We start from the raw sequence: 15,181 nt of genomic DNA on the forward strand, positions 1-15,181 counted from the left end.
GGATTATGTGTCAGGCATATAGCGCATGCAGCACAATAGTCTCTTGCGTAGTTGCCAAAACCTGGAGCCAACCAGACTTGCTTTGCCAGTAGTGTCATTGCATTTGCAGACACATGCGTAGGGTGGTGCAATCCACCAACTACAATCGGGTACCAGGCTCTAGGTAGACATATTAGTCCATCTTTCTTCCAAATTCCCTCTTGTTCTTCTGCCCCTTCCTTTTTCCACCTGTCCCTCTCCTCTTCTCCTGCATCTTCCTGTGCTTGTCTCAGTCTATCTTCAGTATTTTCTGTGAGGTTTACAGTATGGACCTGTTGTAAGGGTTTGACTGCTGCTGCTTTGGCTGCTTTATCAGCCCTATCATTTCCCCTAGATTCCCTAGTGTCGAGTCTCACATGTGCAGCTACCTTGATTACTGCTACTTCTTTTGTTTCTTGTGCAGCCTCTAAGATCTGTTTGATCAGAGAAGCATGTTTTACAGGTTGTCCTGACGCTGTCATGTAACCTCTAGCTCTCCAGATTACTCCAAAATCAAACACAATACCATGTGCATACCTAGAATCAGTGTATATATTAGCTGTCTGATTCTCAGCTATTTTTAGAGCTTCAATCAATGCTGTTAGTTCTGCTTCTTGCGCAGATTGTTTCGGTGGAAGCGGTTCTGCTTTGAGAGTTTCAGATTCTGACATAACTGCATACCCTGTATGGAAGTTACCTGTGTCATCTGCAAACCTACTACCATCTATAAACAGCTCTAAATCTGGATTTTGAAGTGGTGTTTCGGATACATTGGGTAAGCCTACCGTTTCTTGTAAAATGAGCTCTGTACAATCATGTGTGTCTGTAGGGAAAAAATTTGCGTATGGATCAGTGTCCTTATTCCCCCCTTCAGACTCAAGAGGTAGCAGTGTAGCTAAATTGAGAGTCTGAAGCCTTGCAAATGTGATAGTAGAGGGGAGCAGCAAAGAACACTGCAGCCGCAAATGTCTGGCCATGGAAATGTGTTTTGGTTGGACCTGGTTTAATATCCCATAAACATCATGTGTAGTTTGAACTGTGAGTGGATGCTCTAGGACAATTTCTGATGCTTTGTCCAACAATAGTGAGACAGCAACAACTACACGTACACAGGTTGGCGCTGCTCTAGCTACGGGATCTAACCTTGCTGAAAGATATGCAATTGGTCTTTGTTTCCCTGCATGCTTCTGGGTAAGAACTCCTGTAGCATGGGAATCAACTTCTGCAGCCATAAGCTGAAATGGTTTGGTGTAGTCTGGTAGCCCTAACGCTGGAGCTGAAACAAGGGCATCTTTTAATTGTTGGAACGAAATCTGACCTTCTTTTGTCAACAAATAAGGTTCACTTTTTACACAGTCATACAGTGGTTGCATTAGTTGACTGGCATGTATAATCCATTGTCTACAATGAGACACTATTCCTAAAAATGCTCGTAGCTGTTTATGATTTCTAGGCTCATTCATCTGTCTTATTGCTTCAGTTCTTTGAGGTGTAAGATGCTTTTTACCTTGAGAAATGCAATGACCTAGAAAGACCACTTTGGTCTGACAAACTTGTAGCTTTTGTCTATTCACTTTACACCCTTCTTTTTCTAGAAAACATAGTAAACTCACAGTGGACCTTTCTGCAGTTTCTAGATCTGGGCAGCAAAGTAGTAGGTCATCCACATACTGCAAAATTACTACCTGTGGTTCGGGTTCAAACCTCTGGAGGACTGTTTGTAGGGCATTTGAATAAAGAGTAGGGGAGTGTATCATTCCCTGTGGAAGGCGTGTCCACGCCAACTGTTTGCCCTTAAATGTAAATGCAAACAAATGCCAACTGTCTTGGTGTAAAGGAACCGAGAAAAATGCATTTGAAAGATCTATTACAGTAAACACTTGAGAACTGGCTGGCATCTGTGATAGTAACGTATGAGGATTGGGTACAACTGGGGTGATTGGATCTAGAACTTTGTTTATTTCTCTTAGATCATGTACCATACGATATTTGGGCATAGAACCCTTATCAAGAGTTCTCTTCTTGACTGGATACAGAGGAGTGTTAGCAGGTGATTGTATCTCTACCAAAACTCCTTTCTCTCTATATCCCTCTATCTGTTTTGTAATCGCTAGTTCCTGCTGGGCACTCACAGGGTATTGTCTGAGCTGTGGGAGAACAGTTCCTGGTTGCACAGATAGTTTTACAGGAGAGATATGCAATAATCCCACATCAGTGTCACCCTGTGCCCACAGTGTTTCTGGGACCGTTGAGAGGTCTAGATCTGTGGTGTACTCTTTTTCTTCAGTATAATCCTCAAAAGCCTGAATTCTGACATATTGTTCTAATGTTTCTGCATCATCAGGGATAGTCAGCATGACTGTGCCATCTTCCCTAAAATTGATGTTAGCTTCTAATTTCTTCAAGACATCAGTTCCCAACAAACATGTTGGGGCACCTCTGGCATACAAAAATCTGGATGCAAAACATTTAGGTCCTAATGAGACCTCTAGGGGCACAGTGTATGGTAGTGTTTGAATTACCCCATCATAACCCTCAGCAAAAGTTGTTTGTTGTGAAATATCTTCCGGGTTTGGAAGAAAATCTTGATTCAAAATTGAGGAAGTTGCACCTGTATCTATCAAAAATGGAATCTCTCTTCCCCCCACATTCACCTGTATTATAGGTCTTCTAGCTGGTAGGGAAGTTTGTAACACATTGAGTCAATCTGAATCTGGTATGGGACCATCCACTATGGATGTCTGTTGGATGTCTGAGGGCTTATTCTTTGGTACAAATTTTCCTGATTTTATGTCTGCCTGCTTCTTTCTACATTCTCTCTGGAAATGTCCTGGTTTCTTGCAGTAATGACAGGGAAAATTATGTCTTGCCCTTCCACCTGTTGTGTTTGCTTGCGCTATTCTGACAGGCTTATGATTTTCTCTTAAATCCAACTCTATCCCTACGGCTTTTTGCCTGGCCAAGTGTGGGTCTTCCAAGGTTCTCCAATCAGGAGTTGCAGCCTTAAGTTTTTCCTTTACTTTTGGAGACAATCCATCTATAAAGGTTTTTGTAATTAACCTCATCATTCCTGGAGCGGTTAGATCTATTCCTTCATCTCTAAAATTATTCTCTACCCCTAGATAATATTCATCTACCGATTGTCCAGGTCTCTGAGCCACCACTCCCGTTGTTCCTCTCTGCCTCTGTTTCTGCCTCATGAAAACTATTAAATGGTCTACAAATTGTGTTCCTGATTCTATCGTTTGTAAGGCACCTTGTCCCGCTTGTCCCTCTTGTAGCTCCTGTCCCACCTGTGGCCTGTGTCCCTGTAGATGTGTTAGCAGTTCCTGGAAGAGACCAGGAGTCATTTTCATTCTACATAATTCCTCTCCATCTGCCCAGACTCCTGCATGAGTCTGCATAATTTGCTGTATATACTGTGCGAATCTAACTGGGTACTGGGTAGGATCTGGTGCATTATGTAGAAGAGACATTCCTTCAGCGGGGGACCAAGGGAAGTATTGTCGGGTTTGGTGATATCTAGTTGCCATTGCTCCATCTACACCAGTTTCTCTGAAGGGTTTCGGTACTATCCTAACAGGAGCTAACAATTGATGACCTCTGGGGGCCCCACAGGCAGAACATTCAGTTCTCCAGTCTGGATTCTGCTGGCCACAATTTTTGCACACCCATCCTTCCACCCCATTTAACCCAGGATATAAATTTGGTTTGGTTTGTCCTCCTTCAGAAGGTACAAATGGTTGAACATTCGGATCTAGGTAAGGAGGAGGAACTGAATGAGTCGTGGCACAACATTTTCCCGTACCCATACTCCATTTGGAAGTGTCTGGATCATACTTCCAATTCTCCTCTTTAGCTGTTTTTGAGACCTTTATCATACAGCGTATGATTTCTTCCCACCCATTGTCTTTGATAATTCCACCTCGTTCTTTACTCAGTCTTTCCCATTCAGTGCTAAACATAAGTGCTTCTGAAATTCCCAATTTTTCTCTTACCCTTCTGATCTGCCTTCTGACTGTCTTTCCACATCTTTCCTGTATGATATCTTTTGCTTCTACTTGTCCTAAGACGGATTTTATCTGTTTATTTCCCATTTTTCTTTTCAATACTAGCTACACTTATCCTAGGTGACGTTTGGACAATCACCTCACTAGAGTGATGTCTCGTTGTCTTCTTTCCTAGGGAGCTAAGATATTGAAGGGCTGATCTGCTCCGTTCTTTCTAATGTGCAGAATAAACTTGATTCCTATAATGCACGCAAACAGGATCAGCAACACCAAACAGATCACCAAACTCTCCGTCTCTGTTATCATACTTGTCCCAGGCTCATGGACTCGTGTCCTGGGCTCATTCTATCAAACTCTTATCCAAAAATGAAGGAACAAGTTTCTCAAAGAGAGTCAAGCATGGGCGGAGGTCTCCCCGAAAGGACGCAACCACATGACCCAGTTAGGCTGACTTCACTAATAAGACTTGTCCTAACAATTTCGGCTTATTGTTCTACGTACTTTTATCCTTCTTTCATAACATGCCACAACCTTCACACTTGTTCACACACTGCCAGGGACAGGACTCATAAATCTATACAATATGGTAACCCGAGTTTTATAGGTATCTACTCACTACTAGACTAACCCAGCGTGACACGGCTCGTAGAGATCTTTCGGATAATACAGGGCAGATAAAAGAGAACTAATAATGTCTCTTACCTGGCCAGGTTTTTCAGTTCATTTGCCGTCCATTATCCCAGATCTCCGTTGTCCGTATCCGTAGGTGAATCTCGAGTAGACACTCTCGCCTCGGGTCCCTGTTTCGGGCGCCAAGAAATGTTGAGTCCTCTTCCGTCCCTGGCTTCCTGGATTGAGGAATCCAAGTAAATGACACGCAGCACAAAGGTTGTGTGTTCATAAACAGGGGTAGCCCCGGAGCACGCCTGCCTCACTGGGCGCTGCCCCTTCTTTATATAGTAAGAAGTTAGGCATTTACAGACATGCGCACAAGCGCTCATATTTCATAATCACTTACAAAGCAAATCTATACTAGTGAAAAGTTACAATATCTGGTATGTGGGTGAAAGGCTACAATATCAAGGAGAAATGCGCGCGTGATTACTTCTATAAAAGGAAATGTCAAGTTTGCTGTGCAGAAGCAGATTTCATCTGGGAGACAAAATGGATCCTTTGGTTCAGTCTGGTCTCCACAAGAATATATTGAAAATGATTACGCAACCATGTGCAATCCCAATAGAAGACATCACAGACGGTTGTGTAATCCTGGCATGATGGGTCACAGCTGCATTTTGGAAATACTTACGAAATTTAGCTTGGCCCGTGGGGGAAGCGCTGTCGAAGCCATCCCACAGCAATTGTGCCACCTCTTTCCACAAACGGCGCAATATGCCCTGGTCCGCGTGCCGGGGGTCACGGCTGTCCCACAACGGGCCCCGTTCCTCTATGGATGCCACCATCAAGTCGATATCCAGTGGGTCATCAAGGGCCCGTTGTGAAACCTAGATTAAATTTAAAATATTAATGTTTGCAAGATAAAAAATGTTGTCCCTACCTCCTCCACCGCCACCTACTACCTCCACCACCACCCCCTCCCACCACCCTCCAGACCCGCAAAAACAAAAAAATTAAAGAAAAAAAAAGGAATAGGTTGGAGAAACTTACTCGCCGTCCTGCAACCACAGCTTGGCCCCGTGGTCTCTGCTCCTGCTCCCTCTGTTCCTCCTGGCTCTCCTCCTCACTTGAAGAAGCCTGCAAAATAGTTTACCCAAAAGTTGAGTGACCCATCTACAAATGACAGCGAATAGTAAAACTGTAGATCATGTACTCACCGGACTCCTCAGCGGTGGGGTGTTGCTGGAATCGCTGGCCATAATGCAATTCTGAAATAAAGAACAAAATAACATTTTTCCTATGCTCCTAGGCACAATACAGCAATATAAAAAAAAAAAAAAAAACATTTACATTTCAACCACAAAGAACATTGCACTCCAACTGAACTTAAGGTACCGTCACACAGTGCAATTTAGATCGCTACGACGGCACGATTTGTGACGTTGCATCGTCGCTTAATTATCGTTTCAAACATCGTAGACTGCGGTCACACTACACGATGCACGACGCTGAAGCGATAAATTCATGACGTATTTGCGATGTAGAAGTCGTATGGGACAGTCGTACGGTCGTGTCACACACGACGATTCAGAGCAAATTTTGCATAATCTGTGCGTGACGTTGTTCACAAGGGGCGTGTTGTGCCACTAGTTAGTGTGGTGATAGGCCAAAGGTTCTGTGCACACAATTGGTTGGAAAATTTGTCACCTGAGCGCTATTGTTCCCAATGCCACTTCACTGCTTTCAAAATTTCCTTTCTTCACTTCGTACTTGGACACTTGGTGGACCTGGACATCGGAATTTTGTACCTCGCTGAATATACCACGCTTTGCACCGCTGCTTCGAGGTATGTAAACCGCTTGGGCGTGGTGGATGGAACGCTGTATGGACGGCATGAGTGCTTCGTTCCACCACTGAAGCGAAGTGGATGGTACACTGTTGTGACTGGAGGGCTACAATGTGGCAGATGGTACGCTGTTGTGCTTGGTTATGACTGGTGGGCTACAGCGTGGTAGATGGAACTCAGTTTGTTCGGCATGACCGCTTCGTTCCACCGCTGAAGCGATGCGGATGGTACGCTGTTGTGACTGCTTATGACCGGTTGTGTCTGTTGAGTTAGAGCGTGGCAGATGGTACAATGTATGGTCACCATGAGCGCTTTGTGTGGCTGCTGTAAGGAAGCGGGCGGTACACTGTTTTGGGTTATGGTGGACTATAGGCGCGGCAGATGGAAGAAGCGATGCGGATGGTACGCTGTTGTGACTGGTCGTGACTGGTGGGCTACAGCGTGGTAGATGGAACTCAGTTTGTTCGGCATGACCGCTTCGTTCCACCGCTGAAGCGATGCGGATGGTACGCTGTTGTGACTGCTTATGACCGGTTGTGTCTGTTGAGTTAGAGCGTGGCAGATGGTACAATGTATGGTCACCATGAGCGCTTTGTGTGGCTGCTGTAGGGAAGCGGGCGGTACACTGTTTTGGGTTATGGTGGACTATAGGCGCGGCAGATTGAAGAAGCGATGCGGATGGTACGCTGTTGTGACTGGTCGTGACTGGTGGGCTACAGCGTGGTAGATGGAACTCAGTTTGTTCGGCATGACCGCTTCGTTCCACCGCTGAAGCGATGCGGATGGTACGCTGGTGTGACTGCTTATGACCGGTTGTGTGTGATGAGCTAGAGCGTGGCAGATGGCACAATGTATGGTCACCATGAGCGCTTTGTGTGGCTGCTGTAAGGAAGCGGGCGGTACACTGTTTTGGGTTATGGTGGACTATAGGCGCGGCAGATGGAAGAAGCGATGCGGATGGTACGCTGTTGTGACTGGTCGTGACTGGTGGGCTACAGCGTGGTAGATGGAACTCAGTTTGTTCGGCATGACCGCTTCGTTCCACCGCTGAAGCGATGCGGATGGTACGCTGTTGTGACTGCTTATGACCGGTTGTGTCTGTTGCGCTACAGCGTGGCAGATGGTACAATGTATGGTCACCATGAGCGCTTTGTGTGGCTGCTGTAGGGAAGCGGGCGGTACACTGTTTTGGGTTATGGTGGACTATAGGCGCGGCAGATTGAAGAAGCGATGCGGATGGTACGCTGTTGTGACTGGTCGTGACTGGTGGGCTACAGCGTGGTAGATGGAACTCAGTTTGTTCGGCATGACCGCTTCGTTCCACCGCTGAAGCGATGCGGATGGTACGCTGTTGTGACTGCTTATGACCGGTTGTGTCTGTTGCGCTACAGCGTGGCAGATGGTACAATGTATGGTCACCATGAGCGCTTTGTGTGGCTGCTGTAGGGAAGCGGGCGGTACACTGTTTTGGGTTATGGTGGACTATAGGCGCGGCAGATTGAAGAAGCGATGCGGATGGTACGCTGTTGTGACTGGTCGTGACTGGTGGGCTACAGCGTGGTAGATGGAACTCAGTTTGTTCGGCATGACCGCTTCGTTCCACCGCTGAAGCGATGCGGATGGTACGCTGGTGTGACTGCTTATGACCGGTTGTGTGTGATGAGCTAGAGCGTGGCAGATGGCACAATGTATGGTCACCATGAGCGCTTTGTGTGGCTGCTGTAAGGAAGCGGGCGGTACACTGTTTTGGGTTATGGTGGACTATAGGCGCGGCAGATGGAAGAAGCGATGCGGATGGTACGCTGTTGTGACTGGTCGTGACTGGTGGGCTACAGCGTGGTAGATGGAACTCAGTTTGTTCGGCATGACCGCTTCGTTCCACCGCTGAAGCGATGCGGATGGTACGCTGTTGTGACTGCTTATGACCGGTTGTGTCTGTTGCGCTACAGCGTGGCAGATGGTACAATGTATGGTCACCATGAGCGCTTTGTGTGGCTGCTGTAGGGAAGCGGGCGGTACACTGTTTTGGGTTATGGTGGACTATAGGCGCGGCAGATTGAAGAAGCGATGCGGATGGTACGCTGTTGTGACTGGTCGTGACTGGTGGGCTACAGCGTGGTAGATGGAACTCAGTTTGTTCGGCATGACCGCTTCGTTCCACCGCTGAAGCGATGCGGATGGTACGCTGGTGTGACTGCTTATGACCGGTTGTGTGTGATGAGCTAGAGCGTGGCAGATGGCACAATGTATGGTCACCATGAGCGCTTTGTGTGGCTGCTGTAAGGAAGCGGGCGGTACACTGTTTTGGGTTATGGTGGACTATAGGCGCGGCAGATGGAAGAAGCGATGCGGATGGTACGCTGTTGTGACTGGTCGTGACTGGTGGGCTACAGCGTGGTAGATGGAACTCAGTTTGTTCGGCATGACCGCTTCGTTCCACCGCTGAAGCGATGCGGATGGTACGCTGTTGTGACTGCTTATGACCGGTTGTGTCTGTTGCGCTACAGCGTGGCAGATGGTACAATGTATGGTCACCATGAGCGCTTTGTGTGGCTGCTGTAGGGAAGCGGGCGGTACACTGTTTTGGGTTATGGTGGACTATAGGCGCGGCAGATTGAAGAAGCGATGCGGATGGTACGCTGTTGTGACTGGTCGTGACTGGTGGGCTACAGCGTGGTAGATGGAACTCAGTTTGTTCGGCATGACCGCTTCGTTCCACCGCTGAAGCGATGCGGATGGTACGCTGTTGTGACTGCTTATGACCGGTTGTGTCTGTTGCGCTACAGCGTGGCAGATGGTACAATGTATGGTCACCATGAGCGCTTTGTGTGGCTGCTGTAGGGAAGCGGGCGGTACACTGTTTTGGGTTATGGTGGACTATAGGCGCGGCAGATTGAAGAAGCGATGCGGATGGTACGCTGTTGTGACTGGTCGTGACTGGTGGGCTACAGCGTGGTAGATGGAACTCAGTTTGTTCGGCATGACCGCTTCGTTCCACCGCTGAAGCGATGCGGATGGTACGCTGTTGTGACTGCTTATGACCGGTTGTGTCTGTTGCGCTACAGCGTGGCAGATGGTACAATGTATGGTCACCATGAGCGCTTTGTGTGGCTGCTGTAGGGAAGCGGGCGGTACACTGTTTTGGGTTATGGTGGACTATAGGCGCGGCAGATTGAAGAAGCGATGCGGATGGTACGCTGTTGTGACTGGTCGTGACTGGTGGGCTACAGCGTGGTAGATGGAACTCAGTTTGTTCGGCATGACCGCTTCGTTCCACCGCTGAAGCGATGCGGATGGTACGCTGTTGTGACTGCTTATGACCGGTTGTGTCTGTTGAGTTAGAGCGTGGCAGATGGTACAATGTATGGTCACCATGAGCGCTTTGTGTGGCTGCTGTAGGGAAGCGGGCGGTACACTGTTTTGGGTTATGGTGGACTATAGGCGCGGCAGATTGAAGAAGCGATGCGGATGGTACGCTGTTGTGACTGGTCGTGACTGGTGGGCTACAGCGTGGTAGATGGAACTCAGTTTGTTCGGCATGACCGCTTCGTTCCACCGCTGAAGCGATGCGGATGGTACGCTGTTGTGACTGCTTATGACCGGTTGTGTCTGTTGCGCTACAGCGTGGCAGATGGTACAATGTATGGTCACCATGAGCGCTTTGTGTGGCTGCTGTAGGGAAGCGGGCGGTACACTGTTTTGGGTTATGGTGGACTATAGGCGCGGCAGATGGAAGAAGCGATGGTAGGCATGAGCGCTTTGTGTGGCTGCTGTTGTTAAGCGTTTGGCACACTGGCAAAAGTATTGTTAATAGGACGCTTTGTCAACCATGTAATTTTTTTTTTTAATTACTTTTTAGATGTCAAATCGTGTGGAGTTCATCCGGGATTTCATCGAGATTTATCAGTCTTTTCCCTGCCTCTGGAAAATAAAATCTCCTGAGTATTGTAACAGGGAAAAGAGGAGGGAGGGTTACTTACAGCTCATTGAGCTTTACAATCGTCAGGCACCAGATGAGGCAGCTAACGAAGCAGTTATTAAAAAGAAAATCCAGGCGCTCCGCACGGTCTGGAGGAAGGAGCTGAACAAGGTTCTTCAGACTACAAGGTCCGGAGCTTCCACTGAAGAAGTTTATGTGCCAAAACTGTGGTATTTTGAGCATCTTAATTTTCTGAGGGACCAAGAGGTGCCACGGACTTCAACGTGTCTTCGATTGTTGGCACCTGTGGAACCAATAGTTTCGGAGAACCACGCCGAGCAGGAGTCACAAGGGCAACAAGTAAGTAGCTCTTTGGACGAAAGTTCACCAATGTGTCCTATAATTACATAATTTTTCTCTGCATTTTAGGTTTTATACTTCTGATTATCACATCAGTTTAAAGTTGTTACAAAAACATGTACACATAAGTAACCCTGTTGCAGTCAAGAATTATAAGGGGAACGTAATATGTATGAAATGGAGATATATGTAAACCATACCATCGAAGCAATATAGAAAATAGTATCGCGTCAAGCTGCCGATGTACTCTTGTTGAGACTATTTAGACTATTAAATATTGGTCAGGTTCCCATAGCAGTCAGAACAGTGTAGTTCAAAGTATTCAATAAAAGGGAGGGTTAAAGAATATTACTAAGCATCAAATATATTATAATCTTTTTGTTACCTACTACGAATATATAGTTTGGATGCGGTTATGGTGGTACTACTTTTTGTTGCCGGGTTCATAACTTTTTTTTTTTTTTCCCCCCCCCAGGATGACAGTGCGCAGGAGAGTACACTTGACTGTTCACAGGACTGCACAACAACAGATCTAGTGGAGGCTGCACCTGCCAGGAGTCAATCGAGGCAAGTTCAAAGAAAACGGAAAGCCACCTCAGACGCCTCAAATGAACTATTGAGCCTGGCAAAGAAGGTGTTGACAAGAAATGTTAGCCCTGCGTTAGAGGGGTTTGGACACTATGTGGTTGACAAACTGGCAAAAATGGACGACAACCAAAGAATACTAGCAGAGCGTCTGATTCTGGAAGCAGTAAACAAGGGTACTGATGGCGATTTGGACAAGAACACTTGTTTGGTCTCTTCCCGGCCAATACAGCGGACAGAGCCATCAAATTTCAATGGTTGGTCACAGGGTCAGACATCGATGCGACACAATCCTCACGTTTCCCACTTCGGCCAGCCACCCCCTAATAACTCCTACACACCAATACCTTTACATATGGCTTCGCCCATCAGGCACCAAAATTTTCAGCCGGAACAATCGTCGTATCATAATTTGTGATTTCCTAACTACTTTTACATCCCTTTTTTTTTTTTGTCTTGTTAAAATAATGTTTGAAATAAAAGCTTTTATTATACATTCTATCACTACTTTTTGATTGGTGTGTCTCAATCACAGCACTGTATGAGGGAACAAATTAACGTAACAAATTCATGTACAGTTAACTAAAAAAAAAAAATCGAATGAAAGTTTAACTAAATCTTTTAATTGGAACAACAAAAAATGGATTATTGGCCCGCCTACAACTGCTGGCACATGTCCCGCAGCTTCTGCAGCTCCTCCATTGCCACATTGTGCTGCTCCTGAATATGTGCCATAGTGTGGAGTAACTTGTCTATGCCGGCTTCAATATCCTCTTTGTTGACAGTGACGAGAGCTGTGGGTCAAAAAACATAACATTAATAACACTGTAGTCTCCCGATGTGTCTTTGCTTCTGTGAATGAAAAAAAATAAAAAAAATAAGCAAAGGGGGGGGGGAGGGTGGTTGTTTGGGTTGGGGGTGAAAGAGTGGGCCTGCAACAAAATCCAAATAACTTAATTGTGGGAACCTACTAGAATGTTGAGGCACGGAGGGCACTTCTGGATCTGAGTCGCTGTTGAATGCCTCGTGCTGTCGGCGGCGGCGCTGTCTCTTTGCCTCTGTGAAGGAAAAAAAAAAAACAAGGTCTGTCAGCATATATGGCAACAGTGGCTGCCGGGGGAGGGGGGGGGTGTTAAGAGGGGACCTGCAACTTAATCCAAATCACATAATTGTGGGAACCTACTAGGATCTGGAGGAGTTGACCCGGAGGGCACAGATCCAGGAGAGGCTGGGCGGGATGCCTCGTGGCGGCGGTGGTGCTGTGTCTTTGACTCTGTGAAGAAAAAAAAAAAAAAAAAATTTTTTTTAAAAGTTCTGTTAGCATATATGGCAACACTGGCTGCCGGGGGGGGGAAGGGGACCAGAAACAAAATCCAAATAACATTTTTGTGGGAACCTACTAGGATCTGGAGGAGTTGACCCGGAGGGCTCCGGGACATTGGACCCTGAGGGCACAGAGCCAGAAGAGGCTGGGCGGGATGCCTCGTGGCGGCGGCGGTGCTGTGTCTTTGCCTCTGTGAAGAAAAAAAAAAAAAAAAAAAATTTTTGAAAAAGGTCTGTTAGCATATATGGCCACACTGGCTGCCGGGGGGGGGAAGGGGACCAGAAACAAAATCCAAATAACATTTTTGTGGGAACCTACTAGGATCTGGAGGAGTTGACCCGGAGGGCTCCGGGACATTGGACCCTGAGGGCACAGAGCCAGAAGAGGCTGGGCGGGATGCCTCGTGGCGGCGGCGGTGCTGTGTCTTTGCCTCTGTGAAGAAAAAAAAAAAAAAAAAAATTTTTGAAAAAGGTCTGTTAGCATATATGGCCACACTGGCTGCCGGGGGGGGGAAGGGGACCAGAAACAAAATCCAAATAACATTTTTGTGGGAACCTACTAGGATCTGGAGGAGTTGACCCGGAGGGCTCCGGGACATTGGACCCTGAGGGCACAGAGCCAGAAGAGGCTGGGCGGGATGCCTCGTGGCGGCGGCGGTGCTGTGTCTTTGCCTCTGTGAAGAAAAAAAAAAAAAAAAAAAATTTTTGAAAAAGGTCTGTTAGCATATATGGCCACACTGGCTGCCGGGGGGGGGAAGGGGACCAGAAACAAAATCCAAATAACATTTTTGTGGGAACCTACTAGGATCTGGAGGAGTTGACCCGGAGGGCTCCGGGACATTGGACCCTGAGGGCACTGAGCCAGAAGAGGCTGGGCGGGATGCCTCGTGGCGGCGGCGGTGCTGTGTCTTTGCCTCTGTGAAGAAAAAAAAAAAAAAAAAAAATTTTTGAAAAAGGTCTGTTAGCATATATGGCCACACTGGCTGACGGGGGGGGGAAGGGGACCAGAAACAAAATCCAAATAACATTTTTGTGGGAACCTACTAGGATCTGGAGGAGTTGACCCTGAGGGCACAGAGCCAGAAGAGGCTGGGCGGGATGCCTCGTGGCGGCGGTGGTGCTGTGTCTTTGCCTCTGTGAAGGGAAAAAAAAAAAAAAAAGGTCTGTCAGCATATATGGCAACACTGGCTGCCGGGGGGGGGGGGGGGAGGAGGGGACCTGCAACCAAACCCAAATCACATTATTGTGGGAACCTACTAGGATCAGTTGTCTTTGACCCGGAGGGCTCTGGGACTTCAGAGGCGGTGTGTGATGCCTCGTGTCTACGGCGGCGCTGTCTCTTTGCCTCTGTGAAGGAAAAAAAAAGTTCGGTCAGCAGTTAGCTGTGCCACATAGTACTTTTCACCGTTCATACTGTCCCATAGCTGTGGCACATAGTGGCTCTGCAACGTTCAAACTGTCCCATAGCTGTGGCACATAGTGGCTCTGCAACATTCAAACTGTCCCATAGCTGTGGCACATAGTGGCTCTGCAACATTCAAACTGTCCCATAGCAGTGGCACATAGTGGCTCTGCAACGTAGAAACTGTCCCATAGCTGTGGCACATACTGGCTCTGCAACGTTCAAACTGTCCCATAGCAGTGGCACATAGTGGCTCTGCAACGTAGAAACTGTCCCATAGCTGTGGCACATAGTGGCTCTGCAACGTTCAAACTGTCCCATAGCAGTGGCACATAGTGGCTCTGCAACGTAGAAACTGTCCCATAGCTTTGGCACATAGTGGCTCTGCAACGTTCAAACTGTCCCATAGCTGTGGCACATAGTGGCTCTGCAACATTCAAACTGTCCCATAGCTGTGGCACATAGTGGCTCTGCAACGTAGAAACTGTCCCATAGCTGTGGCACATACTGGCTCTGCAACGTTCAAACTGTCCCATAGCAGTGGCACATAGTGGCTCTGCAACGTAGAAACTGTCCCATAGCTGTGGCACATAGTGGCTCTGCAACGTTCAAACTGTCCCATAGCAGTGGCACATAGTGGCTCTGCAACGTAGAAACTGTCCCATAGCTTTGGCACATAGTGGCTCTGCAACGTTCAAACTGTCCCATAGCTGTGGCACATAGTGGCTCTGCAACATTCAAACTGTCCCATAGCTGTGGCACATAGTGGCTCTGCAACATTCAAACTGTCCCATAGCAGTGGCACATAGTGGCTCTGCAACGTAGAAACTGTCCCATAGCTGTGGCACATAGTGGCTCTGCAACGTTCAAACTGTCCCATAGCAGTGGCACATAGTGGCTCTGCAACGTAGAAACTGTCCCATAGCTGTGGCACATAGTGGCTCTGCAACGTTCAAACTGTCCCATAGCAGTGGCACATAGTGGCTCTGCAACGTTCAAACTGTCCCATAGCAGTGGCACATAGTGGCTCTGCAACGTAGAAACTGTCCCATAGCTGTGGCACATAGTGGCTCTGCAACGTTCAAACTGTCCCATAGCTGTGG

General features: G+C 47.5%; 1 protein-coding gene across 1 annotated transcript; it reads left to right on the top strand.

Moving 5' to 3' along the window:
- Positions 1-10,084: 10,084 nt before the first annotated feature.
- Positions 10,085-11,854, top strand: LOC138676352 (uncharacterized). Its single transcript, XM_069765555.1, has 2 exons — positions 10,085-10,768; positions 11,244-11,854. Exons 1-2 carry the CDS (start codon positions 10,349-10,351, stop codon positions 11,769-11,771), a joined length of 948 nt encoding a protein of 315 aa, XP_069621656.1. The 5' UTR covers positions 10,085-10,348; the 3' UTR covers positions 11,772-11,854.
- The last annotated feature ends 3,327 nt before the right edge of the window (positions 11,855-15,181 follow it).

This window comes from Ranitomeya imitator, chromosome 4 (genome assembly GCF_032444005.1).
Source record: "Ranitomeya imitator isolate aRanImi1 chromosome 4, aRanImi1.pri, whole genome shotgun sequence".
Taxonomy (NCBI): Eukaryota; Metazoa; Chordata; class Amphibia; order Anura; family Dendrobatidae; genus Ranitomeya; species Ranitomeya imitator.

What these genes read in the sequence shown, in the direction of transcription:
- LOC138676352 (XM_069765555.1), top strand. Translation starts at nt 10,349, where the DNA reads ATGTCAAATCGTGTGGAGTTCATCCGGGATTTCATCGAGATTTATCAG. An exon ending in AGGAGTCACAAGGGCAACAA is followed by an intron (nt 10,769 to 11,243) that starts GTAAGTAGCTCT and finishes TCCCCCCCCCAG; the next exon opens with GATGACAGTGCGCAGGAGAG.